Source organism: Pieris brassicae, chromosome 9 (genome assembly GCF_905147105.1).
Source record: "Pieris brassicae chromosome 9, ilPieBrab1.1, whole genome shotgun sequence".
NCBI lineage: Eukaryota > Metazoa > Arthropoda > Insecta > Lepidoptera > Pieridae > Pieris > Pieris brassicae.
The window spans coordinates 4,712,571-4,739,660 of record NC_059673.1 but is presented as its reverse complement, the minus strand read 5'-3'; the positions used below and the strand labels follow the sequence as shown (position 1 = coordinate 4,739,660).

Here is a 27,090-nt window from a genome sequence, read left to right as displayed (position 1 = left end):
ATTATTATTATTATTAAAAATGGTAAACGTTAATAGAACAGTGATTAAACAATGTATTTCCCATTTAATTGTAAATAAAATAAAAGATATAATAAAAAACCATATTCATAAAAACCAAATTAGACACTGTTCTAACTAAAGCATTAGTATTGATGTATATTTTTACGTCAATATTTTTTAAAATCTAATTACATACATGAAACGCAACATTATAAGTAAAATTTTAAACGTGTACAATGGATTTAAAGGCAAATTAGTTGTTTTTACTTAGGCGGCGCTTTTTGCTTACACACAGTCGTGGTCAATTAGAGGTTGCCATTGATATTTATCAATGCCATAATAATATTACCCACTTAAAATATACAAAAAATCAACTATCATTATATACTATATATTTTTAAATGTTACAATTACAATTGCAATAAAGGGTTAAAAATGCCTTGAAAATTTTATTGAAAATCAATGCGGTGCAAAGTTAAATAGTTTGATATTCAAACTGCTAAACATATATAAAAAAAGTTGCACGTCGTATTGCACACCTGCTTGTACAGCGTAGTACAGGATTTATGTTTATATGATGACTTTCTCACTCAGTATATCATAAGCTTTTGTCACATCATCCGAAACGTCAGTAATAACACCTTTATTGACCAGCCAAGTGCTACCACTTTCGCCGTTCTTGTAACATTCCACCATTCCCTTAGCGGCATCTTCCGCACTGCAAAAAAAATTACAATTTATATTTATAGTTGCGGTTAAATATAACGATTGGAACCTGAATACTATGATATGACAATTACAATTTAATTTACAATTTTGTTTTGAGTAAAATTTGCTTACTTCAATATGAGATGCTATATATAAGATAATGCTAGGTCATTAAAATATAATAGATTTAGGCAAACTGCACGTGAAATATAATAAAAATAATAATAGGTGCACAGGAACCCTGAGGACTAGATAACCATATTATGACATATGTAGTAAATGTGTTGACATTAAAAGACCTTGGGAAACAGACTCTCAGTACTCCCTTTCAATTAATTGAATTCTTCTTTGAGTCAATCTTGACTTGATGCCTATAATCCAAAGAGATCTATTATTCCTATACACAATTCTTTAAAAAAATTACTTTTAATAAGACTTTATAAAACTGCTCATTGAAGCCTTTCTGTCATTGTTTGTAGTGTGATAAAAGCGGATATAACGCTTTATTTTATACTATATACTAAGGATACTTTATATTATATACTAAGGATATGACATACATTCATAATGATTATAGCAGATAGTATTCTTTACCTTTGTCCGGAGTTTCTTGCTAAGGCATACTGTAACCTCTGTTCAAACTCGCGTCGGACTTGATCATCGAAGCTTTTTGAATTCTCAAGAATGCCTGTATTCGTAATGCCAAAGCACATGGTCATAACTCGTACATTAGTGCGGGTAAAATATTCTTTCATCTGAAACAGTTCAGTGTAATAAAGTTGCACTTACATAAGAACATTTCAAATAAGAAATTCAAGAAACGAAAGAAACAAGAAGAGGATCTACTTTGCGCTAAATTCTATATTGTGATGTAGCTGTTAATATAGGTTAAGCTATAACGTTTTACTTAAATGTGATATAGTTAAGTCAGTTAAACTAAGCGAAACAAACGGTTAAGTGAAAATAAGTTTTAAGCGTTAATTCGAAAGACCGCCGTTTTAATTTTCTCCTGTTTTGTGTTAATGTTATGTGAACAAATGGTTATTATTATTACTATCGGCCATTAAATAGTCATTAATTAGTATATCTAAAATTAATGGCAAATCAAATAAACTACTATAACTTCCGTATAAACGTTTTTAAACTGATTTGACTTTAACGTTATTAATTAACATAAATGACAGCTGACAACAACACCATTGCTCTGACATATGTAATTCGACGTTTCAAGTGTCAATATCTCTAAGGTGTGATGTTGTTGAATAAATAACTAATTTCTATCATACCACGACGTACTGTTCAATGTGATACTGTTGTTTGTTATGTCAGTTTGTATATGACCAAAATTCAAGACCAATGCGGTTCTGATTTACGTATGATTTAACCAAACCAACAGTTAACAACTATTTTACAATATTTTTAATTATAAATATCTCGTGTTTAGATACAGCAGGGTCCATTCTAAATTAAATATTATTTACTTCTAAGAGAGAGAGAGAGCTTCGCGAAATAGATCAAATATGTCCCTTAAAAGTTAATTAAAAAAAATTAATTAATATCATACCCCAATAGAACTGCCGAAATGTATAAGTGCATTTTTAATTGAACCATAAACGTAGAGACCTGGACAATATCTCTTCATTCCCAGAATAGATGATACGTTGATGATGGTTCCACCTTTGCCTCCTCTGTCTTTACGCATTATCTCCATTACCCTAATCGTTGAGGAAATCACACCTGTCTAAATAAACAAAAAATATGTATTTATTTCTTTCATAGGGCCCATCTGGTTTCCTAGTTTGCCCTGTTAGAAGGCCCCTATTTAATGGTTTTAATATGTGGGTGAACTTTTCTTAGGTCCGTTAAAGTTAAAGTCAAATAAAGGCGATTGCAAATCAACCGCGACGGTCATATTTAAAAAAATAAAATGGTAGAAAGGTAGGTACATTAATACACACTTATAAAATACAATAAAATGTCCTTCTAATTTATATTTACTGTTAGTTCTCAGATCAAGGGCATTGAACGTACGAGAAGAAGAATTTTTCGCTAAGGTTTTTTTCAACAAAATATTTGTAAGCTGTTCTCATCGTGATTGTACCTATTTGGTATTCGTTTATATATAAGGTACTGAGTATTGTAATAAAAGGCTCTTCAAGACACGACTGTTTAATACGAATGTTAGTACAATACTGATCTATATTAAAACATCAATACATTTGTATTAATTATGTAGGCACATGATCCTCATGACATATTAAAATATGTGATGAGGATCATGTGCCTACGTGCGTTTAATTATTATAACTAAGTAAACAAATATTAATTTAACGTTTCACCAGTATTAGCAAGACCTGGTGAATGTGAAACATGCACGCTTTACTGTATGTTGCACAGAACCGGCAATCAAAGTGAATGAAGTTAGAAAATAATACACATTTACCTTGCTATGAGATCATGAGACCTTTAGGTAATCTAAGGGTCTATACGTGCATATGTGTAGTATTGGCCAAATTTTGTGGAATCTATAAGAGAATTGAGCGGGCTGACATACAATGCCAAAGTAACTTAAATGTAATTTATCATGCAAATAAGTAATAAATTTTCTATAATTAGTTTTTTTTTATAGAACAAACAAACGGCGAACGGACAGGAGGCTGATGTTAACGATACCGCCGCGCATGGACATTCTCAATGGCAGAGGGCTGGCGAGTGCGTTGCCGGCCTTTTAAGAATTGGTACGCTTTCTCTTGAAGGACCCTGAGTCGAATTGGTACCATAATGGAATTAAGTACAAGTAATTTTTCGTAGACCCCACATTCTCGTGTTTTAAAACAATAAACTTACATAGTTCAAGCCAATTTGTTTCTTAAAACCTTCAAAGGACTCGTCAGCAATGCCTGCATTGTTCACTACAACGTCTATCCCGCCATCTCGAGCAATGACGTTTTGGAAAGCCTTTAGGAGATGCTCTTCGATGCTGACATCACATCGGATAAATTGCACGCTCTTCCCATGTTTCGACAATTCCTGTACCAGATTCTTCCCTCCTTGCTCATCGACATCCAAAATTGTTACCTGTTATTAAGGGAAAAAATATTCAATATAAGGATTAACTTCTCATAATAGATTCGTTATGGGACTATGAAATAATGATAATTCTCACACAAAATTAATTTTCGATTTAAACCTACAGCTATTTGAATTGGATTACACGTTTTATATTATTGTAATAAAACACGCTCGGCACTTTGGTATATTGGTAAATAAAAAACAAGCTTGGAAACATGCTGGTTGCTCCATAGAACAATCATACAGCCTTGACAAAATCAAATTGGTGGCTGATCTAATTTTATATATTTTTTATTTTATAATACTACAAACAGTAATTATTTTATTTTTATCTCACACACTGTTTTATTGTTTTTTTACTCTATACCGTATATTATTCTACGGTTTCGATATTTGTAAGTATGTGAGAAACATGTATACTAACAATTCAATAATTTTGAACTATATATATATATAATAATTTTGAGTAGTTTTATTCTAGGACTAGGTACATTCCCATATAATTATTTTATTAATGTATACAGATATTATAAATTCTATTTTAAAAGAGTAAGTGTGGAGTTTCTTCGCCATTCTTCTCCACACGAAAACCTTTTGGAAGGGGCAACTAGAATGTTCTTTATATTTTATTTAACGTTCAAACGTGCCATTTTAGGTGGTCTAATTGGAATAAATGATTTGACTTTGACCTTGACAAAGAAAATCTTTTAAAATATAGTATAGATTACTTTGAATCCCACTTTTGAAACCCATCTTTTAACTAAAGTCTATTTCTGTCAAATTGAGTTGAAAGGTGATGGGAGACATAAGATGATGCGTAAATTGCGTACCAAGCTAGCAAACCCAGCAATTTTAGTAATGATTGTCAACCGTGTCCAATTAGCTTACAAAAATATATCCACCCTTTATCCTCCTAAGTGCTGAAGAATGGGCACGTGTCATCCCAGTCGATTAACACACAATCCTGGATAAAACGCTCAAAGCCTTGTTCGAGCGAGTTACTGAGCTATTGTGCGCGTCAAAGACAGATTATAGGACGGTAAAAATGAATACTAAAGTAGTATGTCGCTGGAATGACTCGGAGAGGGACTTGCGCGAGATCCAAGTGGGATCGGCAAGCAGCAGCTCGAGATGGTCAGAGGCGTTGTTTTGTTTCAGAGACCAGGACTCACTCTCAGAGTCGTTGCGCCAACGGAGTAAGTTACAATGAATACCCGCTTTTGCAAATTTCAGTATTGTATCGATATATTTAATTTCTATATAGTTCTTTCCGCTTTCGTTGTTACCACAGTTTTACACTGAACTGATCATTGATTGGGGAACATATAAACAACATTTCGATTGTACCACCATATTATTTTATAAGATATTCTGGCAAAAAATAAATATAAATATAAAAAAACAACATTACATATATACTACTACTAAGATTATTACAGAATTTTTATATTGTAATATAATTATTAAGAAGTTTCACTTTAAAAAACTTAATCATAGATGGCGCAATTTGCATAAGAAATTTATACCATAAAATAACAAATAACGTTATCTGTTATTTAAGTATAAATATTTACATAACTAAGGGTTTGGTCCCTTACTAAGGGCACATGTCTATGGTACAATTTTAAAACTTACTTCCACTAGTTTTAATTAAAATAGTAGGCATAATATTAAATGTATTGAAAAAAGTAATAAAGACGGCTATAATAGAAAATTTATTACATACTTGGCCTTACAAATGTCCGTTTTGTCCTTTAAACAAATTTATGAGTTCTTATCATAGTAATTAAAATTAATTACTACCACGAACTATTAAAACTAAATTTAAATACAAATTCAAACAAGTTTCGTCATCGTATTATAAATGTGAAATGTGTCCTAATTTAGCAATTTAAAAAAATCCCTTACCAAGCTCATTTGTTTATGGCATTTAAACGTTTTAGAATACAAAGACCTATATTTTTGATCTTATATACATTTTGATTGAAACTAATTCAGTCTAAATGCACTCTTTTTATTAAAATACACTGTTGTCTCTTTCTGTCACAAAGTGTTGCCGCTATGATGAAAATAGACAGATGTTACAGGAGTTATCCTGTTTCTTAAGGCCCTGAGTTCTCTGCGTTATTGATTCGTTCGTTAGATACAGTCAAGACAACCAGTTATATATATTTATCTGACCCCTTTTTTAATTTAAATTTTTGTTCAATAGCTAAATTACTGAAAATTCAAGCATTTAATGGACTTACTAAAATGCAAGGTTTTGTCTCTTTCTATCATATTGTGTTTAAGCTGCAAGGAAAAGAGACAGATTTGCACATAAAAAGTACTTAGATTAATTATTGTAACTGGATTGTATTTCACTTTTTAAATTACTTTATTTGTCGACATTGCACCATACATGTAACTGGGATATCACAAGCTCCTGAAAAACGATTTTCACTATATCAGGACCTGGGATACGATTATTATAATATTTGCTTTTGGAAATAAATAAAGTTATTTTTATTAGGTATTGTATTATACCCTATTAGCACGGCCATTATACAAACACGAAAGAATATTAATAATAATATAAAATTTAATTACTTGCATTATATAAAACTTTGAGTATATAAGGCTCATTCAAATATATTTCGACTCACACTATCACCCTCATGAAACGCTCCATCTAATAGCGTCTGTTTTATGTTTGCCAACGGTATTTCGTTGATCTTTTCATTCTAAATTGATTTTCATTTTGGTAACCCATCATGGCCTTGTGTATTTCAGTATAAATAATAGAAAATGCACAGAATATATTAACTTATTAAGATAATAAATAGTTCGGAACTTAAAATTCATGACGTAAGCATTTTTTAAATTCGAACTTTGAAATGTTATAAGGCGTTTTAAGTATAGAATTATAAGCGCAAATACTTTTATGTCATGTACATAGTAAGAATGTTGGGATTGTCGTTGATAGCTTATCCTCTGCGCAGAGTTAAACAATTTTTGTCCAGTTGCTTCCACATAAGACGTAAGATTGATTTTCATCAATGTCCTATATTAACTCATATCTAATTGTCCGGAAAATATACCAGCGACTTTCCCGTCGCAGAACATACACATAAGCAACACCAGTTTTACTATAATGTTGTGCAGTTTCGGTAATAAATCATGCGTTTGCGCAACCCCTTACTGTGAGATTCACAAAAGAGATTTAATACTCCCTTACTTCAAAATCCTATACATTTTTGATGCCAGAAGTCAGATTTAGCTCTAAGCCTCACTACTATTCAAACACATCGTAGTCATTATCTCTCGATATTTAAACCGTCCCGCTGCCTTGATAACCTTGACGTCTTTCAATGAGCAATGAAACACAGTTAGAAAAACAACATAGTACATACCTTAGCTCCCTCTTTCACAAATTCCCTGACAATACTGGCTCCTATACCCCCAGCCCCTCCAGTTACGACCGCAACTTTATCTTGTAAAGTATGCATTTTATTGAAGCGTCTGGAACCGTGTTATGCGAGTGACTGCGACCGTTTTAATTATTATATATCACGAATTACATTAATTTATATTCCATACGTGATAGCAACAAAAAATAATTTTACAATAATTATCCATTACTTTTTTTACGGATGAAACGTCACGAAGATGTGCAGCGTTTTCGTCAAAGAAAGGGGACAAAGCAATTGAGACCGATTGAGATAGGGAGTAAGGAAGAGGGTTCAGTTTACATATTAGAATTTTAGATGGCAATTCTGTCGCATAACGTCTTGTGCAGTTGACACAGATTTTTTATTTATTTATATTATTATCATTAGCACGTATGTGGATATAGAAATACAAATACATGTACTGATCATATACTGGTACACGAGCATCTATTGGAGCTTTTACCTTTGTACCTAATAATTAATTTACAAATACTTCTGACATGTGTACTTTGTACGCACGCACTTTTTTATGTTACAGGAGGCAAACGGGCAGGAGGCTCATAGGCTGATGTTAAGTGGAAGCCCATGGACACTCACATTGCCAGAAGACCTGCCTTTTAAGACTTGGTACTCTCTTTTCTTGAAGGACCCTTAGTCGAAATGGTAATTTTTTAATGTTCATAATTGCTGTCTCAGGCAAATCCGTAAAGTTCTAAAAAAGGAATTAGACCTTTATAGAATATAACAATATAACTCTTCATGGGTTTTCCTAGAAGCAAAAACTAATTTCAGACTTAACTCTAAGACTTAGGGTCTTTCAAGAAAAGTGGGTATCAATTCTCAAAAGCTCGGCAACGCACTCGCGAGCCCTTCGGCATGGGTATCACTTAATATCATGTAAACCTCCTGCCCTTACCTTCTGTTCCTTAAAATTTTGTCTATCAATGGTATATAAAGAACTGTATCCAAAAGCTTGTTGAAAACTTGACTTGCGCTTCAAAAACTATTAACGATACATAAATTATATTCATCATGTTTTTAGTACTCACCCAAGCAAAAAGAAGTGCATACAGGATAAGAACAAGTTTATATTATTCAATTATTTATTTAAGACTTAAGAGTTAACCCGCGGTGGGTTAACCCGTAACATATGTAGACTGGCGTAAAATATTACGATAAAATTTATTGTAGAATAAGAAAAATATACCAAAATTTACTGAAAACAAATGGTAAATGCGATTTTTTCTGTACACACTGATTTATTAACATATATATATATATATATATATATATATATATATATATATATTTTAACTTTAAAGAAAAGTAATAACTTGTCAAGACCTAAAATATGAATTCACGTGTTCCATAAGGAACACTTCTGGAGTCGTTTAATATGATATTATCTTAAAATGGTGGTGGACAGTGCTTGTATGAGTCCCGATAGACCCGAAGACTGAGTGGCAGACAAAGGCAGAACGAAGGAACACTAAAGGACAACACTAAAGGATGTAAAATGCACAGTGACGCAGTGGCTGTCGAGTTTGAAGATCTAGGAAGCCAAACTAAATGGATGTTGTTAATGTAATTTTAACTGATAAAATAAAAATTTAAATTAAAAAATAATAGTTTACAAATATTAAATTTATATTGATTTATTTTAAAATTCCATATGTTTGTAAATATCTCAAATTAGGTTTACATTCTTAATTCAAATTGCTCAAGATTTCCAAATTCCCCGTAGTCCTAGCAAATTTCATCACAACCGCAAATTCAGTGCGAATTAGTGAAATTCAACCAATGTTGAGTATCGAAAATTTATGCCCTGGCTTATTGCCAGACGCAACAAGTAACCGATTTACATAGTTTAAAGCTATATTATGTGCTAATATGCATGACTATCAGGGGAACAGAATGTTAAAGTAGTCTCAGTAGTAGACTCACTTGAATTTAGATTACTTTTATTCATAGTTTAAAAAATGTGTTTTTCCTGTGACCATAAGACCATTTCAGTTTAATCTAATCGCTAACATTATTTCCAGGAAATTCGGGTATATTATTAAAGGGATTTATATAATTTTACTTGCGGATCCGACAGACGCTGTGCTGTACATACATCTTACATACAAAAAGATTCTAATAATGTAAATCATTCTCGACTCTATTTGATTACACAAAATATTTATCAAAACTTGTTGCCGTTTAGGAGTTTAATTACAAAAACATGCATAGAAGATTTATATAGATATTTATCTATACAGCAAATAAACAGCTGGTATTGTTGTGTGGTTATTTAGATACAATGAAGAAACAAGAAAAAATTCATTCAATTCTGTTCAGCCGTATACACCCGTTCAGTAGTAGTTCAGTTCAGTAGAATTATATATATATATATAATTCTACTGAACTGAAAAGATATAACAACGTATAAAGAAAAAATATATCTTCATGCAACTTGATCATATTTAAAGTATGATCTTATATGTTCCTTACAATTACTTATTTGAACGACTGCTTACTAACTTAATATTATCGCATTAATAAATAATTTACATATAAAAACATGGATCACATTTTATTATCAATTTTCAAAATATTTTCTTTTAGGACAAATTTATGGAGATCACTGATTGATTGTTCAATATCCCTGAAGGGTGTTGGCCAATGCAAACAAATTCCCAATTACACCCAGTCTTCAATAGTGGTGACATCAATTGCGGTTACTTATTTATATATATATATATATGAAAACATGACATGTATAATATACAAGATATAAAAATATTCAATTTATAATTATAGAAGTGTCCTTAAAATGTTGTACAGATAAAATATTTTTATAAAAGTTTTTTAAATTAATAGAAACGATAATTACACAGCATTTACGTACATACCTAGGTAACACTGAAAATGTTTAGAAAATGAAGAACGGCTTAAAGTAGAAAGTGGCCAATACTTTTATTGTTTTTCAAAGTAATCTCCTCTCGTGACATTCGATGGAACCACTGAGAAAAGCAGTGGGCCCATGCTTTCTTAGGGGTCTCTTCTATGGCATTTTCGTACGCTTTCACCGCATCTTCAAGGCTCATAAAGCGAATACCTCGAAATTTAGCTTTAGTTTTTGGGTATAAATGAAAGTCACAGGGCGCCAGAGCAGTACTGTATGGCGGATGACTCATGATCTGGATACCTGCTATAGTCAAATATTCACCAGTCCATGCGAAGGTAGGTTAAAGTATAGGAAATTCATCTGATACAAAGCTTCCTGACGCCTAAATGTTCATGTAATATTTTTTGAACTTGACTCATACCAAAGGCTTGTCCGTATCTGCTGATACTCTTTTATCTTCCTCTATCATGCGTCGCACAGCACGGATGTTATCTCTAGTAGTTGCTGTTAAAGGACGTCCCTCACGCGGATCATCATTGAGATTGCTACGTCCACGCTTAAACCGTCATTACCGCGTCATTAAAACAATTGTAAATAGTGGCACGAGATGGGATTTTTTTAAGCAGCCTATCATAGCTTTATTGTTGAGTAAGCTCACAATGAAAATCATAATAAATCATTGACGAAAAAAAATTCTCGCGTTACGTTCATTTTCAAGTGTAACAAGAGTTTTAGATTTGCCGCCAATTAACAAAAACAATTGAATGCAATATACTGCATTAGGTTACCAAAGAGTTTTAAAATTGAAATTCAAAACAGTGTTGTCATGTTTCTAACTGTCCTGTTCTAAACATTTTCAGTGTTACCCACATACATAAAATACATAATAATTACAACAACGTTTTTAAAAGATGACTCGAAAATCTTTAAAAATTACCCAGTTGCGTAAAATGCTAGTACGACTAGTTTTGCATATGTGAGATGCATACTAAGCATAATGAGATCGAACATGAACTGACGCAACATAAAACCTGCTGTAAAGTTTTAATATCCGCTGCACCTGTAGTCTGGACGTTTAATAAATGCTCCACAAAGTCGCAATATTGCCTTTGAAAACCGCGCCCGATTTAATACTGCAACCATAGATCAACGTAAAGTAGACGTCTTGGATAATACTCGGGTAATATAAAATTGTAAAATGTTAAAGACTGAAAATGTATGATTTTACTTGTAGTATTTTCTAAGGAGATTCCCAGTGTATTAAAAATATTGAAAATTACTACAATGTTTCGTTTGTTGACTAATTGTGTAATCAAAATTAAATGTGTAAGGAAAGATGTTTACGATTGTAACGAATAAACTTAAAAACTACTGTAAAAATTAAAAACATCTAAAAGAAACTTGCCTGTATATATTGTGGTATGCCATACGACTGCGGGTGCCAGATATAACACCGCTCTGCATTACTAAACCGTGACAATCACGCTCTTTAAACACCTCCCCACCAAACCCTCTACCACCAAAAAAATTATGAGGATAATTCGATTTTCAAAGACGCGGTTTTATTTTTTCTTTAATGCGAGGGAGTTCTCAGATTGTAAGTTTCGAGATACTAAGTAAGAATATGACATAAATAATCTAATTGTTTTAAATGATAATAAGACATTTGACTCACACATATAGTGAATTCTAGTGTTTTTTTTTAAATTCATCCATAAAATGAAGAAAGGCAGTTTTTTTTACTACTGGACCGATTTCAAAATCTTTCATGATCAGTACACGTGCTACCTTGTTTGCTTAATTATAAAATGGATTTCTAGCAAGTATATAAGATATTTGTTTCGGCCCAGTAGTAACCCTTGCGAAGCCGTTGCTGATTGCAATTATTACACAATATAATTTATAGTTAATATCTTAATACTTGCTATAAATACTACTTACTACACAAATAAATACACATAAAAGTCATCCTCTCTACAAGTTTATAATACTATGGCAGATTTAAAATCTTTTCAGTGTCGCGCACCAAAATGAAGGCATAACAGTAGCACCTTACAGCTGAACAAATAAAACCGAAAGTATGTTGTTCGATGAAAAATTATTCCATTTTACTGGAAATTAGGCTTTAGTAACTACATACACGTTTGCTCGACATCAAAGGATTTAATATCCTTGTAACCGAAATACTTTTTCATCTCTTTCCACCAAATTAGTTTTACGCTGTGTTAAAAGGTGATAGATGTTTTAGCTAAAACTAAAGGTACTATGTGCGGGTATACCCGTAATACGCGTAGGAACCTGAAAGAGCAACCTCAAAACAAATGATAGTTGTCATTCATACCAAAAAGCCCGGATATTAATCATGCGAATATAAAACAAACACGCTGTTTAATATTCGTGTTTTAGAGCGCTATTAAAAAGCGGTGAAGGGGTGAAGTCTTCATTAAGTGCTGTCACCCGGCGGACCGCAACGTGACAAGAATATTGGACTGACGTGCTGTGGAAATTGTATTATAAGTGTCTAGAAACTCAGTTACGCCTTGTTTACAACTAAACTTTAGTAAAAAACATATACCTATGCATCTACTATCTTGAATTTTAGTGAAAGGAATGACATGCTCAAGGAGCAGTGTTGGCCTATTGACTTCAGCGTGCGACTCTCATCCCTGAGGTCGTAGGTTCGATCCCCAGCTGTGCACCAATTGACTATTTTCTAAGTGCGCATTTAACATTCGCTCGAACGGTGAAGGAAAACATCGTGAGGAAACCGGCTTGCCTTAGACCCAAAAAGTCGACGGCGTGCGTCAGGCACAGAAGGCTGATCACCTAATTGCCTATCCGATTAACAAACTATCACGAAACAGATACAGATATCTGAGGCCCAGACCTATAATGGTTGTAGCGCCATTGATTTTTTTCATGACATGCTCATGTCACGTAACGTTTAGAAAAAAATATTCAAACAAACCTTTTTTAAATCTCTTTATTGTTTGAATCGCCACGGATTGTGTGTGACTCAGCGAATATACATAAACAAGGGATATGAAGATTTCAGTTAATTTTTGGGTTCGAAACGTGAAATTTCATAGAGCATATAATATAAGTTTGCAGTAGTGTTGGCCTAGTGGCTTGAGCGAGGGCCTTTTAACCAAACATACAGACAACATGCATATTAAACAGATAACATGGATATTAAGAACTGCAGCAGCACTGGTTTTCTGGTAATATAAGCTTAGCGATTAAAAACAAACTAAGTCAAAAAAGTTGTTGCTCTCTGATGTGATTGGATGATTTTATTGGTAATTCCATTAAATATGCCGTAAGTAGGTGATTCTGAAAAATACAAAGAAAATTACAGGATACGTAGAGATAATGCGATAGCTGAAAGCTTCTTGTTCGTCTGGTAGGATAAATTATGTAATTTGATGAATCTCCCGTATCAGGGAAATGGGAAAACATTTCCCCTACGTTTTATACCCGGAAAGCCTTACTCTGTTTTCCATTGAAGTACTCTGATTGTAACCATTTTTCGGTTCATTAGCATTTTTGAATCACCAATTACTGAAATATGAGAATAAAAGCGAACTTTTGTATTCGTTAAATGACTGAAATATTTGAAATGCTACTCTTAATATTGTGTTTTATTCTCGAATGTCACACGCGTAACTTTTCGCATAGAAAAACAAATTTAGTTGCTTTACATTAAAATTATACAATACAAAAAAGCACCAAAAGTATAAGACTGAAATAAACTGAATTAATTAGCTAATTATCATTTTAATTAGACAAAAAGTTTGATAAATATCAACGTCCTTAGACATAATTATAATTTCATAATTTTATTTTCATAGTAAATTAAATTTTCTGGCGGACAGTGTAATTTATTTGAGGGATAAATCATTTATCTCCACAGAAAGAGTATTTTTATCTGTACTAAAATCTTTTGCATTTTCTTTTGTACTTATCTTTTGACATTAACATTATTTTACTAGACTTTTAATTAAAGTAATTTTTTTAAATTCAAACCGCTGAAAGATCAAAATGTAAGTATACAACTAGATTGCTGTATCTCTTAACTTATAATAATATATATTACGTATTGTGGGTAATGAGGCCCAAACCAAATGGTCAGTTTTTCTGAATAGTACGGTGTATTTTTTGTAATTATTGTACTTCCTCTAATGACAGGTCAAAGAACAAAGAGGCATTAGCTTGAGCTTTTCATTTGCAGATTTTACAATTACATCCGCAGCAATTCCGTGGTTTGTCACAGGCCTGGGGTACAAAGATGAAATGCCTATAGCGACGCCTTAGACATATGTTCGGGTATCACAAAATTGTTCAGTTTGGTCTATGGAACGTCGTAAACAACAAGTTGTTTGCAGATGGTACGATACAATTTATGTAGTTTATGTGGCCTATGTTTTTTATTGATATCTGACAAGCGCAAGGTCCTTATGCAATTTACTATAGTAATGTAGTCCATGTGAGTTTTGATGAAATGTTTTAAATAGACCTTAACATCTATTTCGCTACCTTTTGTGATCTAAGTCGCTCTAATGAAACCAGAAATTTAAAATTAAAAGACGAGTCATAAAATCCTAAGACCCAAAAACTGGAGCTGAAGAGCTAGAGCACAACTCTTTCTATTTATTTTAAATATTATGATATTTAAACAGCAATTTATCAATAAATACTGAATAGCGGCGGAAACTGATTGCATCGTCATTATTTGTTTTGAGTGAACGAACTCATAAAATTATAAACGCAAATTCTGGCAACATTTTAAAATCCACATTAATTGCTGGCAACTCAGTTATTCCAAGTTTATGACAAATAAATCAACTGCAACGATTACCGGTGCAGAAATCCACGATGCGAAATTAAAACAGAATTTTAGTTTGGAACTTTATGTGAATAATTTTATGTTCAATTTCCGTACTGGTTACTGCAGATTCCGGACTCCATTTCGCTGCTTTGTGGGTTATGAATAGTTCGTAAACTCTAGGTTTTACCCTTGGCCCATATACTCGTATAAAAAAATGTTTAGGTTGGAAAGACACGACAAGGATGTTTTTGATACTACACTCACTCAACTAATACGTAATATGCAATGAGGAAACGCTGCACGCATTAAAGGTACACTGCCACAGGGACTTTTCAAATTTGTTTTAACATTTCATTTATTCATTTTTAATTATTTTAATTGTACGATACGAATATTGGAATTAATTGACGATAAAACGAACTTACTAGTAAGTGAAGTTCTATCATAATTATACGAAGAGCTTTGTCCGAAGAGATTATTAGTATATATTACATTTATTAGCACATATCATGTTGCCATTCCGCACTGTGGTTGTGGGTAGATAAAACACATATCATATTTTCACTCATTTTTGAAAATGAAGGTAATATTCCTGTTCTTGGCCCTATCCACGATCGTCATTTAGTTCAGAGCGTAGAACATATTGTTTTACATACCATATAGTCACAACAATAAAAACATTTGTTTTCATTGGTGAGCAATAGGGTACGTATTTGTAAACCTTTGGTAAGGGGAAGGGTCGGTGGGATGCTAATCTCTTTGGACAAAGCTCTTCGTATAATTATGATAGAACTTCACTTACAGGTAAGTTTGTTCAATCATCAATTATACTCGAGCTTTGTCCTCAAAATTAGCATAGATTACATGTAGATATTGAGAGTTAGATAGATTGCATGTAGATACCTATTTCGCAGGAATATAAACTTACATAATAGTTATATGTATAAGTACACTATAAATTAAATACACTTTCGATTGAAATAAGGATATATTGTCTTCTTGTAAAGTGGAGAACAAAATGAAATGGTAAAAAATACACATAAATATAAGTACAGTATTAGCTAGACGCTTTCAGCTATCAGATTTGTTTCCTGTCTTACCAGTAATTGATTATAAGATGGTAACTGGACCTAGTTGCATATTCATTAAATCGAATCATTAATGATACTTGTTAAAAATGACAAATCAGAGTTATTTTGCTGATGTATTACTCTGTTGTAAAATTTATGAAATATATTTGAGCTTCCGCCCCACCTAGCTGTCTTTCGAATGAGATCTACATTAACACCTAATTTACATGGCTTAGAGGTGGCAGCGTGCCTGTTACTGTGGTCTGTAAAACTACTTATTTCCTATTTTTACAGTAACTTAATACTAATACAATAGAAAACTAAACTAAAAACCATAATATAAACATAACAAGTAACAACTTAAAACCTAAACCATTTTATAACTTATTATAAATAATGCAATTCTTGTGAATTATATTGATTCCACAGCTATACAAGGTGGACTTAATCCAACTACTCAAAGTCGGGGAAGTTACTGATTTATGAGGTTTTCTTAACCCTATAAATAAATAATCAATCTTGAAATGTAAACATTGTGTCTTGTTCATGTAACAACGCAATGTACACACAGGGCACAATTCGGCACGGTCATGAAAACAAGGTAATATCAGTTCCGGTTGGTTTGCACCAGCCCGGGATGTTTTGATTAAGGATGGAATCTTAATGTTTACTAAATTATCCAAAAATTCTATATTTTTAATGTTAATTTTACAAGGTACTGTACTCTCTGTGCAAGGCAGGAGGTTGAGGCAAGTAGTGTGACTAACTTTTTAGAAAATTATTTCTAGTTTTAACGATTTATTTGGATAACAACTTTGAGGACTTTGGCGGTATCCCAAGTTGACTTGTATTTGGGCATAAGAGCTCGTAACCTAAATATGCTCCCGAAGAACCGTTTAATTATGTCATCAGTGCTTACATCTTGGCTTATAATTAAAGAGAGAACTGAGCAGCTCGGAGTCAATGCTTCATAGAAGAATATAAACCATTTTTTAAAACAAGTGTCGTATTGTTTTATAGAATTATCTGACAGCGAAGCCATCATGATTGAGACTGATGACAAAGGCACACTTCTTAGGAGGGACATTCCGATGATATTCCGGAAACCAGGGTAATCCTTTGATGTACATCTTTGTTGCTGGAATGAGAGATAATAAAGTTTTATTGGATTAGAAAATTATGGGTCCTGAAACTAAGAGCCTTCTGAAAAGTGGATACCATGGTTAAGTAGTCCATAGGAAAACAACGATGATGCCAAACTCATTGTCGTTAATAATTTTTCCTAATGTTTTTAATATGATAGCAAACGGTGGAAAGAGATAAAATAAATTGACCAGGAAACCGTGAATGCGTCAATCGCTATCACTCGTCACTACACTACATTTGCAATTTGATCTACTGGCAAAAATGTCGACCTCTGGGTAACCAAAGTGATGTACAATCTTTTGAAAGGCATAGCTCCATTCTATGTCTGGGTGAACTCTTTGTGACTCAGCGTCTGCTACACTGTTGTCAGCCGATGCGAATATCATAATATTGCGGGCTTCGGACCATTGCAAGTTCTTTAGCAATTTTAGTAAGATGGGGGAATTGAACACCACCCATGCGATTGATAGGCGAAATGGCTTCGGTGTTATCAATTCGATTCAGGAGTATTTGACAATTTCAATATGATTTAGCAAAAATGTTCTGTTCAGAATTTTATGCAGCAAGTAATTCTAGATAGTGAATGTGATATGAGCGTTCTGAATGAGACCACATTCCACTCGCTCGTTCCTCCCCACATGCTACGCAACACCCCATAGTTGAGGAATCACTATAAATTTCTAAACAAAAGTCATCGGTTAGGTCAGTAAAACTATCGATGTTTTAAAAATTTACATTTTTAGAGACTTTGTGGTAAAACTAGCCATACTCTACTGCTGGACAGGCAGAGGTTGATACGTAATCCAACGAAGTTGTGCGAAATGTCTCATTTTGCAACGTGAGATTTTGAAAAATTTGTTTAATTCAGATTTAAGTTTTACAGTTGACCTACTTAACTGACTTTTAAAGAGGTAGAGGTTTACCCTAAAAATTTACAAGAATTTGATGCAAAAAGATTACTCTTTTCAGTATTTACTGAATCCTGAATATCTTGTAAACATTCATTGTAGCTGTAGGACACTATCGTATAAATATATAATAGATATCATATAGCCACAAGATCTCAGTAAACTGTCCACAGATTTTTTTTTTGTTAACACCAATGGAGCAGTGTTGAGACCAAAGGGCAAGATGTTAAATTCGTATAGTTTTCCAAAGAAACTAAAACGCAGATATTTTATGTGATCATCATGAAAACGAATATAAACAAATATGCATCTTGGTGGTGCAAAAGGCTCATTAAACAATCATTAGATATAAGTTTTAAGCCGTTTTTAAATGCTCTTATTTAAAATGCTTTGTATGTATTTATAAATTTATTCTTGCTGTTTGGTTTCGGAATCAATAATACTGGAGAATAAACTGTCCTTCGCAAGGCTGACATTCCAAAATGGCGCCCATACAGAGAAGGTCATTTATAAATTGTTCGAATTGGCTTTGTTCAGTCTCTGAATTTCTATTTTATAACCTTTTATCCACGATAATAGAGTTGTATCACAAGTAATAAGTGAGCATTGTTTATAAGAGTTGGATAAACTACCAGAGAGCGCGAGGTGGCGCTGGTCGCGACTGCCAATAGTAGGCTGTGAGCAAGCTCGTTCATCCTCGATGCCCCTTTCTCCTATGATTCGGGAGAGGAGCTCACCAGTTTAAATTATTTTTGCCCTTATTTGTCTTTTTCTGACTTTGATGCGTGCTTGTAGGTTGTTTCAAATCTACGGCAGATGTAATTATGGCTTTCGCCGGTTTTAAGCTGTCAACTAATCACTTACTGAATAGGTACTTGTATACCTATGATCCTTGAAGTTGTTCTTTTAGATCTTTTAAGGTTATATAGAATAAAGTTTTGTCGTGTGACTGAATCTTGGTATTGTGTATCACATAACAACTTACTCGCATCCATAAGTAATTTTATAATGGTCATATTTCTTGTTTCCGTAGACAAGAACATTGTGAGTGCCTCTGCTAAACAAGAAGTAGCTGTAGCATTTGGTTTCATTGGAAACCTTTGTCTCCTATATAAATCATGTCAGAGATTGCGGTCTTTCCCTCTGGGTTCAAATCAGCTGCATTAATAAGTACCTACTGCCAGGGTACAATTCCCTGGCAGTAGGTACTTGGATAAAAGTTCCTTTCTTGTTTCTTTAGACAACCTGTATGTCTTTACCTGGACTATTAGACTTCGATGGATCTTCTCCCAATACCTGCAGCAGTTCATCGTCTAATCCAGCGACAAGCGCGCCCATACCGGCAGCGCGGGCGGCGGCTGTGCTTTACCTGTTACGCTACGCTTTTGGTTATGTACGTCTTCGTTCGAGGGTACATCTGGAATAGTAAGGTAAATGCTACATTACAACTGGATATACAAACGAGTACAGGTCTTCACAGGTAGGTAACTACCGATGATAGGTATAATATACCTAATATTTAGTAAAGTGATAGCCCCAGAGGCGACCCGCATTACTAAATTTATTGTGTAGCAATTTGCACACGTCTGCACAAGTTATTAACTATACTAGATACTCAGGTAAGCATTGATAAAGTGATAACCCCAAAAGCGATCCGCATTACCAATTTCTTGTAGCAGTTTGCACACGTCAGTACCGGTAGTATGTAGGTAGGTAGCATACCTAAAATCACGTAGTTATTGGTAATCCCAAAGACGACCCGCAGCACTAAATATTTACGTGAAAAGTACCTACATATGTAAAAGGTAAATAACATGTTCTTCAATTAAATAATAACCCCAGAGGTTACCCGCAAAATTGGTTTATAAAGAACACGTAGAAACGTCGGTGCAGAACCAAACCAACCTTCGTATCTTGACGGCTCCTGCGACGGTGTATGAGGCAGCGACTACGCCGCGAGCGACTCGAGCGGGAGCACGAGGTCGAGGACAACGCGACGCAGCTGGAGCGGAACGTGACGGCGATCTGCTTCGTGATGGCATCAGTGGCGGGACTTCCAATCTTGAATCACCTCGATGTTGTCGATGTCGAGGACATTGTGCTTGTGCATGCGCAATTTAATTTTTAAACTCTTGAATTTTTTCCAAAAATCCTCGAAATCGTTACACTCGAGTTTACGCTAATCTTGAAATCTTTTAAGAAAAATGCGCTGTGCTGCACAACGAAATAAATGTGAGAAGTGTAAAATGCGAATGACGATCGTCGGTAGGGCAGGCAAAGAACAGGAACATTTCAACATTACCTTCATTTTCAAAAATGAGTAAAAATGTTAAAATATGTGTTTTATCTACCCTCAACCACAGTGCGGAATGGCAACACGATATGTGCTACTACATGTAATCTATGCTAATCTTGAGGACAAAGCTCGAGTATAATACATGATTTTAATACTATATTTTTGTTGAAATAATACGATAGTTATCTAAAAACTGCTTATAACTGACGAACAGCTGACAAGTCTAAAATAACCCCTAAGCCTTACTCATATTTAATAGTATTATTGAAGTGAGCAGCAGGACATGGTATGATTGGTGAATGATAATCTTTTTTTTTCTTTTCATGACCTGTCACTGCGACTTTCTTAAAGAATTAAAAAGTAATGTTATTTCGTGAGATGACTCTTTGTTATAATACCTATGATCTGTACCAAATAGGCATTCAACTTTAATATATTATATTTTGTGTATAGGCTGGGGCTTTCAACTTCTTGACATCACCGGCCTAGTGAGAAGACAAAATCATTTGAATTAGTGTGAGTGCACGTTAGTATTAAGTACTACACAGTGGTAAGTGAAAATACTGAAGAACTATCTTCGCCTTAATAAAGACTGTAAGTAGTGTTATCGGACACTTTCTTATGTTACAAATCCTTTATACTAAATCAGGTTAGTTGTAAATTATTAGTCTTAAGTATGGCTCGATCATAACGTTAAATTGTATCTTTGTACCGAGAAAATTTAGAGAAAAAAACTATATTTTATGCTTCATTCGACAAAAATGTTTTTATACATAATAGTGGTAAGTAGCACAGTTTGGTAGTAAGGTAATGAAATTGTTTGAGTTAATAGTATCCTTTTAAAGCTACTCCAATAGGAAAATTCACTTAACGTAGCCGTAACAATATTACTGGATAGAAACTACGGAGTGCGGTTACCTAGCAAACATAATACTGAACGAATACAAGAGGATGTTTAGAGTACTTTTTGATTCCGCACAGTGCAAAAGTTTACTATTTGTCTCAGGTATGTTTTAAAAGCTGACAAAATAAAATCATATGAAGACTCTTTTATGTTGTAGTCTTTGTACCAAATATATTGTAATATAATTTGGAATTCACGCTTATGCAACAGGGTGTGCTTGGACATCAAACCCTTTAATAATCGGGATTATAATAATGATCATAATGCTTTTAATACTATCTTAGAGATACGCGACTAAAATAAAAACAATACATAACATCCAATGTAAATACTAATGTAGTATTAGTATGAAGTTATTAATAGCGCGTAATACATAATTTTAATTAAGAAAAATTTAAGTGAGATGCGAAAAACTCTAATATATTATTAATACAATATTTTATTTAATTAGACTGATATTAAATACTAATATTGTCACTAGTAAACTAATTAGGTTAACTAATTATGTTAATTAAATCAAATCACTCATTTAAGCTCTCGTTAACATTATTGAATCAATATTAATTATAATTATTATTTTAGTTAATATATAATATTAAATGCTCTCAATATAAATACAATAAAACAATCCAGAAAATCAAAATACTGATTATAATCAGATTTTAACATTTTGTTGACTTATTAGATAATATAAATCAACATATACAACCTTAACCTATATATTAAATTATAGGTTAAGGTTGTTCAAACCTTTACAAAAATTTTATTCTTCACAAGGCACCCGGAGCGGAAAACCTGGAAAGATCACTTTCGATACAGATATCATTTGAATAATCCTTTTTCTTTAGTTACACTCTTTATTTCTGAAACCCTTGTCTTCGGCAATAATAGCCCTATACACCATCAAATACTACAATATTGACAGTTAGCGAAGGAAATGAAAGTTGGAGCACCTCAAAGAGCGTATCCTGGAGTCTCAACAGGGTCTCGCTTTTTGATGAGTACTGTTTAGTTAAATAAAAGTACCAGTCCATCATTTTGAATTCTTTTCCATATTATATCCCATTGACGTATAAAATCAACAGCTAATAAACTCTCCATGAAACCACCTGCGTACAACCAAAACATTTCATAGTATTATAAGTATTCTGAACGCTTTATATTATTATACTATATTATATTTTTAACATAAGAGAAAATGACCTACAACCGCTTACAAATAGCGTAATATTCAAACAGTAGAAGGGTTTTCGTGTAATGAAATATAAATACAAATGGGTTCCTAATGGCTGTTAATGAAAAAAAAATCTGCGTCCGACAATGATTGATTGATGACAGTTAATTTGAAGCCCGTTGGGATCTGTTCTATGGAAATGAATGAAAAAGACGTCATGTTCGGTTACTAAACTGCGGCTCTGCCAATATGATTTTTGGTAACTCATTTGTTGATAGTTTTAGATTTATTTGTAATTTTAAATAGAACATACATTTAAAAAAAGGTATTAACACAATCTATTTGAAGTAAAACTTCTTTATCGGCGTTGGAAAAAATGTACAGTCGCATTTTTCGGTTACGCGTCACATTTTTCCGCTACGCGCCATCTTTTTCTTATCCCTGCCGCGGTTAATTCGAAGAGATTCGAAGCCTATAATAACAAATATATATAATAAAGATAACAATGATATTAATAATTCTATTACAATTAATGACATTATGTAATAATCTTAGTAGTAATAAGGTATTATTTGTATTCATGTCTATGATAATAAAAGCCTTTTGTTAAACTTTATCTAATTTAACTGTATTTATCCGATTTCTGTAAAGTTGCATATAGTAGATCATTTTTCGAAAAATAAGGTCATAAAGAAGTTTTTAACTTATTTTTTTATTTATATAACTTTTCAGTATTCGCCAATTAGAATCACTACAGTGTACAGATAACTATATGTATTATGATAAGTCTATTCATCAATTTTTTTTTTTTTTTTTTTTTTTTATAAAATAGGGGGCAAACGGGCAGGAGGCTCACCTGATGTTAAGTGATACCGCCGCCCATGGACACTCTCAATGCCAGAGGGCTCGCGAGTGCGTTGCCGGCCTTTTAAGAATTTGTACGCTCTTTTCTTGAAGGACCCTAAGTCGAATTGGTTCGGAAATACTTCAGTGGGCAGCTGGTTCCACATAGCGGTGGTGCGCGGCAAAAATTGCCTTGAGAAACGCTCAGTCGTGGAACGTCGGACGTCGAGGTGATACGGGTGGAATTTTGTATTTTGCCTCGACGTCCGATGCTGAAACTCAGCTGCAGGTATTAATCCGAACAACTCCTCTGAACACTCTCCATGGTAAATGCGGTAGAAGATGCAGAGTGACCCCACATCTCTACGCAACGCCAAAGGATCGAGCCGCTCGGAGAGGGATTGGTCATCGACGATTCGAACCGCTCTTCGTTGGATACGGTCAAGTGGAAGGAGCTGGTACTGGGGAGCCCCCGCCCAGAGGTGAGAACAGTATTCCATGTGGGGCCGTATTTGCGCTTTATAGAGTTGCAAGCGGTGGCCCGGAGTGAAGTACCGTCTCGCCTTGCTGAGCACACCAAGCTTTTTGGAGGCTAATTTAGCCTTTCCCTCCAAATGACCGCGAAACTGAACGTCGTTCGATATGTCAACGCCAAGTATTCCGATGCTGGCTGTGGCTTCAAGAAGAGTGTTTTCGAAAAGAGGAGTAGCGACAAAGGGTATTTTTTTCGCGGAAAACGCGCAAACTTGTGTCTTCTTGGGGTTAAATTGGACTAGGTTTAGTCTACCCCAGTCCGAGACTCCACGTAAAAGAGTTTCGACTTCAGACACAAGTTTGTTCCGGTACTCATCGACAACTGCCCGAGAAATACCTGCCCGGCCAGTGTAAAGAGTATCCCCAGTGCTGTCGTCCGCATAGCAATGAATGTTGCTAAGTTGCAACATGTCATTGATATGCAGAAGAAACAGGGTCGGGGACAGAACACAGCCTTGTGGGACCCCAGCATTCACGGGTTTAAGGTCGGAACATGCTCCGTCGACGACGACCTTGATGCTCCGATCGGCTAGAAAGCTGGAGATCCAGTCGCATAATTTCTCAGGAAGCCCGTAGGCTGGTAGCTTCGAGAGCAGTGCTTTGTGCCACACCCGATCGAAGGCTTTCGCTATGTCCAAACTAACCGCTAGTGCCTCCCCCTTGGACTCAATTGCCTCTGCCCATCTATGAGTAAGGTATACTAGAAGGTCACCAGCTGAACGACCACGACGAAAGCCGTACTGATAGTCGCTAATCAGCTGGTGGCCCTCTAGATAACTCAAGAGCTGGCCATTAATAATGGATTCCATTATTTTGGAGAACAAGGAGGTTATTGCGATTGGGCGATAGTTGGATGGATCAGTGCGATCGCCTTTTTTAGGGATCGGATGTATCGAAGCGGTCTTCCAGCACTTCGGGACAGTGCCGAGCGAGTACAGGTACCGGAAAAGGCGCGTCAGGACCGGAGCCAACTCAGGAGCACATGTACGCAGCACAATTGGAGGGATACCATCCGGCCCGCTCGACTTATGAATGTCCAAGGAAGATAGTGCTCTGCGAACAGCACGTTGCTGGAATGTGATTTCCGGCATTGAGTTATCACACCGCGAAATCGCCGGTGGTGATCTCCCCCGGTCATCCAAAGTCGAGTTGGACGCAAAGAGACAGCCCAAGAGGTCGGCCTTCTCCTTCGCAGTGTGGGCGAGCGAGTCATCCTCTCTGTGCAGCGGTGGTATCGATGGCTGACAAAAATTCCCTTGTACAGCTTTGGCGAGAGACCAGAAGGCTCGGGTCCCAGAAGGGAGTTGGGCCAATCTCTCGCCAAATCTGGTGATGTGCTCTGACTTTGCCTTAGCGATTTCCCGTTTGAAGGACCTGGAGGCTGAGTTATATGCTTTTTTATGTTCGCTGGTATTGGCATCACGAGATATCGCCGCTTCCGCCCATGCATTAAAGCATTCTCGCTTTCGACGCGATGCCGCCTTGCAAGAACGCTTAAACCAGGGCTGTGACCTGCCACCGATCGGCACCGCAGAGAATGGAATAAAAAGTTCCATGCCCTGCAGAACCACTTCGGCGACTGAGGCAGCGACGGAATCTGGAGCTTCCGACGAAAAGCACATAGGCCCCCAAGGGTAGGACGCAAAGAAAGACCGCATCCCATCCCAATCTGCTGACCGATAGTGCCAAATACGACGACAACCCGAAAAACGGGGCCGAGGAGGGCGCGTAGTAGGCACAGTACTCCGGACCACACAATGATCCGATGAACCCAATGGCGGGTCAACAGAGACTTGATAGGTCTCCGGATGTGAGGTCAGCAGAAGGTCCAACAAAGAGGGTTTATGACCATCCACATCTGGTATTCGCGTAATCGCAGGGACCATTTGTGACAGGTCGTAAGCTAAAGCAAAGTCGTGAAAGGATCTTCCCGCGTGATCGGTGGTTTCCGAACCGAGCCAATCGGCATGGTGAGCGTTAAAATCGCCAAGTATCACGATTTCAGCGGTAGGAACCCCTTCGAGCAGGGAATCTGTAGCCATTTGGATGTGCTCAATGAGTCGCTCAGTTTCGGTATTTCCGCTATGGGACCTATACAGGCATGCGTAGAATCGCGGATGGTCATCGCAGTCTACGCGCAGCCAGAGGCTAGATAGGTCCCTTCCTTCAAGCGACCCGAGGCGACGAGAACAGATATCCTCTCTGACGTACACGCAAACTCCCGCCCGCGGCACAAATGAATGTTCCAATTTGTACCCCGGGTAGGAGAGGTAGGAAGTATCAGCCGGGAAGGATATCTGAGTCTCAGTAAGGAAGAATAAGGCCGGCTTCGCAGTTTCGAGGTGAAAGTGAACCGCGTTAAGATTAGAGTTGAGCCCCCTAACATTGGTAAAGTCCACTGAGAGCGTGGAAGGGGATGCCTTCGGTAAATTCTTCCGTTTGCCCCGAGATCGAAACTTATAGTTTTTTGAGCAGTTTTTGCCCACCCCAGAATACGAAGGGCAGCCTGTGCATCCACCACCGAATACTGATTGTTCCGATGATGGACGCTCAGAGGGGGATTCTCCACAGCGGAAACGTGTGGTACCCCCCTGGGGTAATCTCTGTTTAAACTGCATCTTCATATTCTGGGGGAGGGGGGAATTGATGGGCTCCGGGAGTCTCACTCACCGCACGAAACGCGAGTACAATAAGATGAACCTATTGCATCACTTCACGCCGGTTTTCTGTGAGACAGTGGTACTGCCCCGGTCGTGCCTGCCCGATTGGCTGAAGCCCGAAAGCAACAGCATGGCACTCCCACTAGGACTCCCACTATTATCGTTATTATATTACACCGTCTCTATTGCTGCGAAGTTGGTATTTATTTACAAAAGCCAATGCTCGGCACACTTATACATTGTTATATAGAGAAACAAAATTCAAGATTTATTCAGTTATAACATAGACATAAAGAGAAAAAGTATATCCATTTGTAAATTATAAAAATAAAAGGAAAATTTATTTCAAACTACATATTACAAATACCATATGATATTTGTAATATTTTGCTTGTTTTTACAAACATTACTAAATCCAACATGGATTATGTTTTTATAACGTATACGTCTTTATCCAACAAAACGGTATTTCCACTGTGATAAATATTGCATACGTAATTTCTTATCACATACGGCCATTAACCATAAATGTTTGACAGTTAACGTTGTTCAATTTTTGACATAGTCAACAATAAAGTCTTACCATTAGCTTTGTATCATACAAACTTTTATATGTTTAAGGATTT

General features: G+C 35.3%; 1 protein-coding gene across 1 annotated transcript; it reads right to left on the bottom strand.

Moving 5' to 3' along the window:
* Positions 1–375: 375 nt before the first annotated feature.
* On the bottom strand, positions 376–7,312 carry LOC123714174 (15-hydroxyprostaglandin dehydrogenase [NAD(+)]-like). Its single transcript, XM_045668347.1, has 5 exons — positions 7,173–7,312; positions 3,556–3,786; positions 2,273–2,449; positions 1,303–1,463; positions 376–718 (listed from the first exon to the last, which is right to left on the bottom strand). Exons 1-5 carry the CDS (start codon positions 7,266–7,268, stop codon positions 571–573), a joined length of 813 nt encoding a protein of 270 aa, XP_045524303.1. The 5' UTR covers positions 7,269–7,312; the 3' UTR covers positions 376–570.
* Between the last annotated feature and the right edge of the window lie 19,778 nt (positions 7,313–27,090).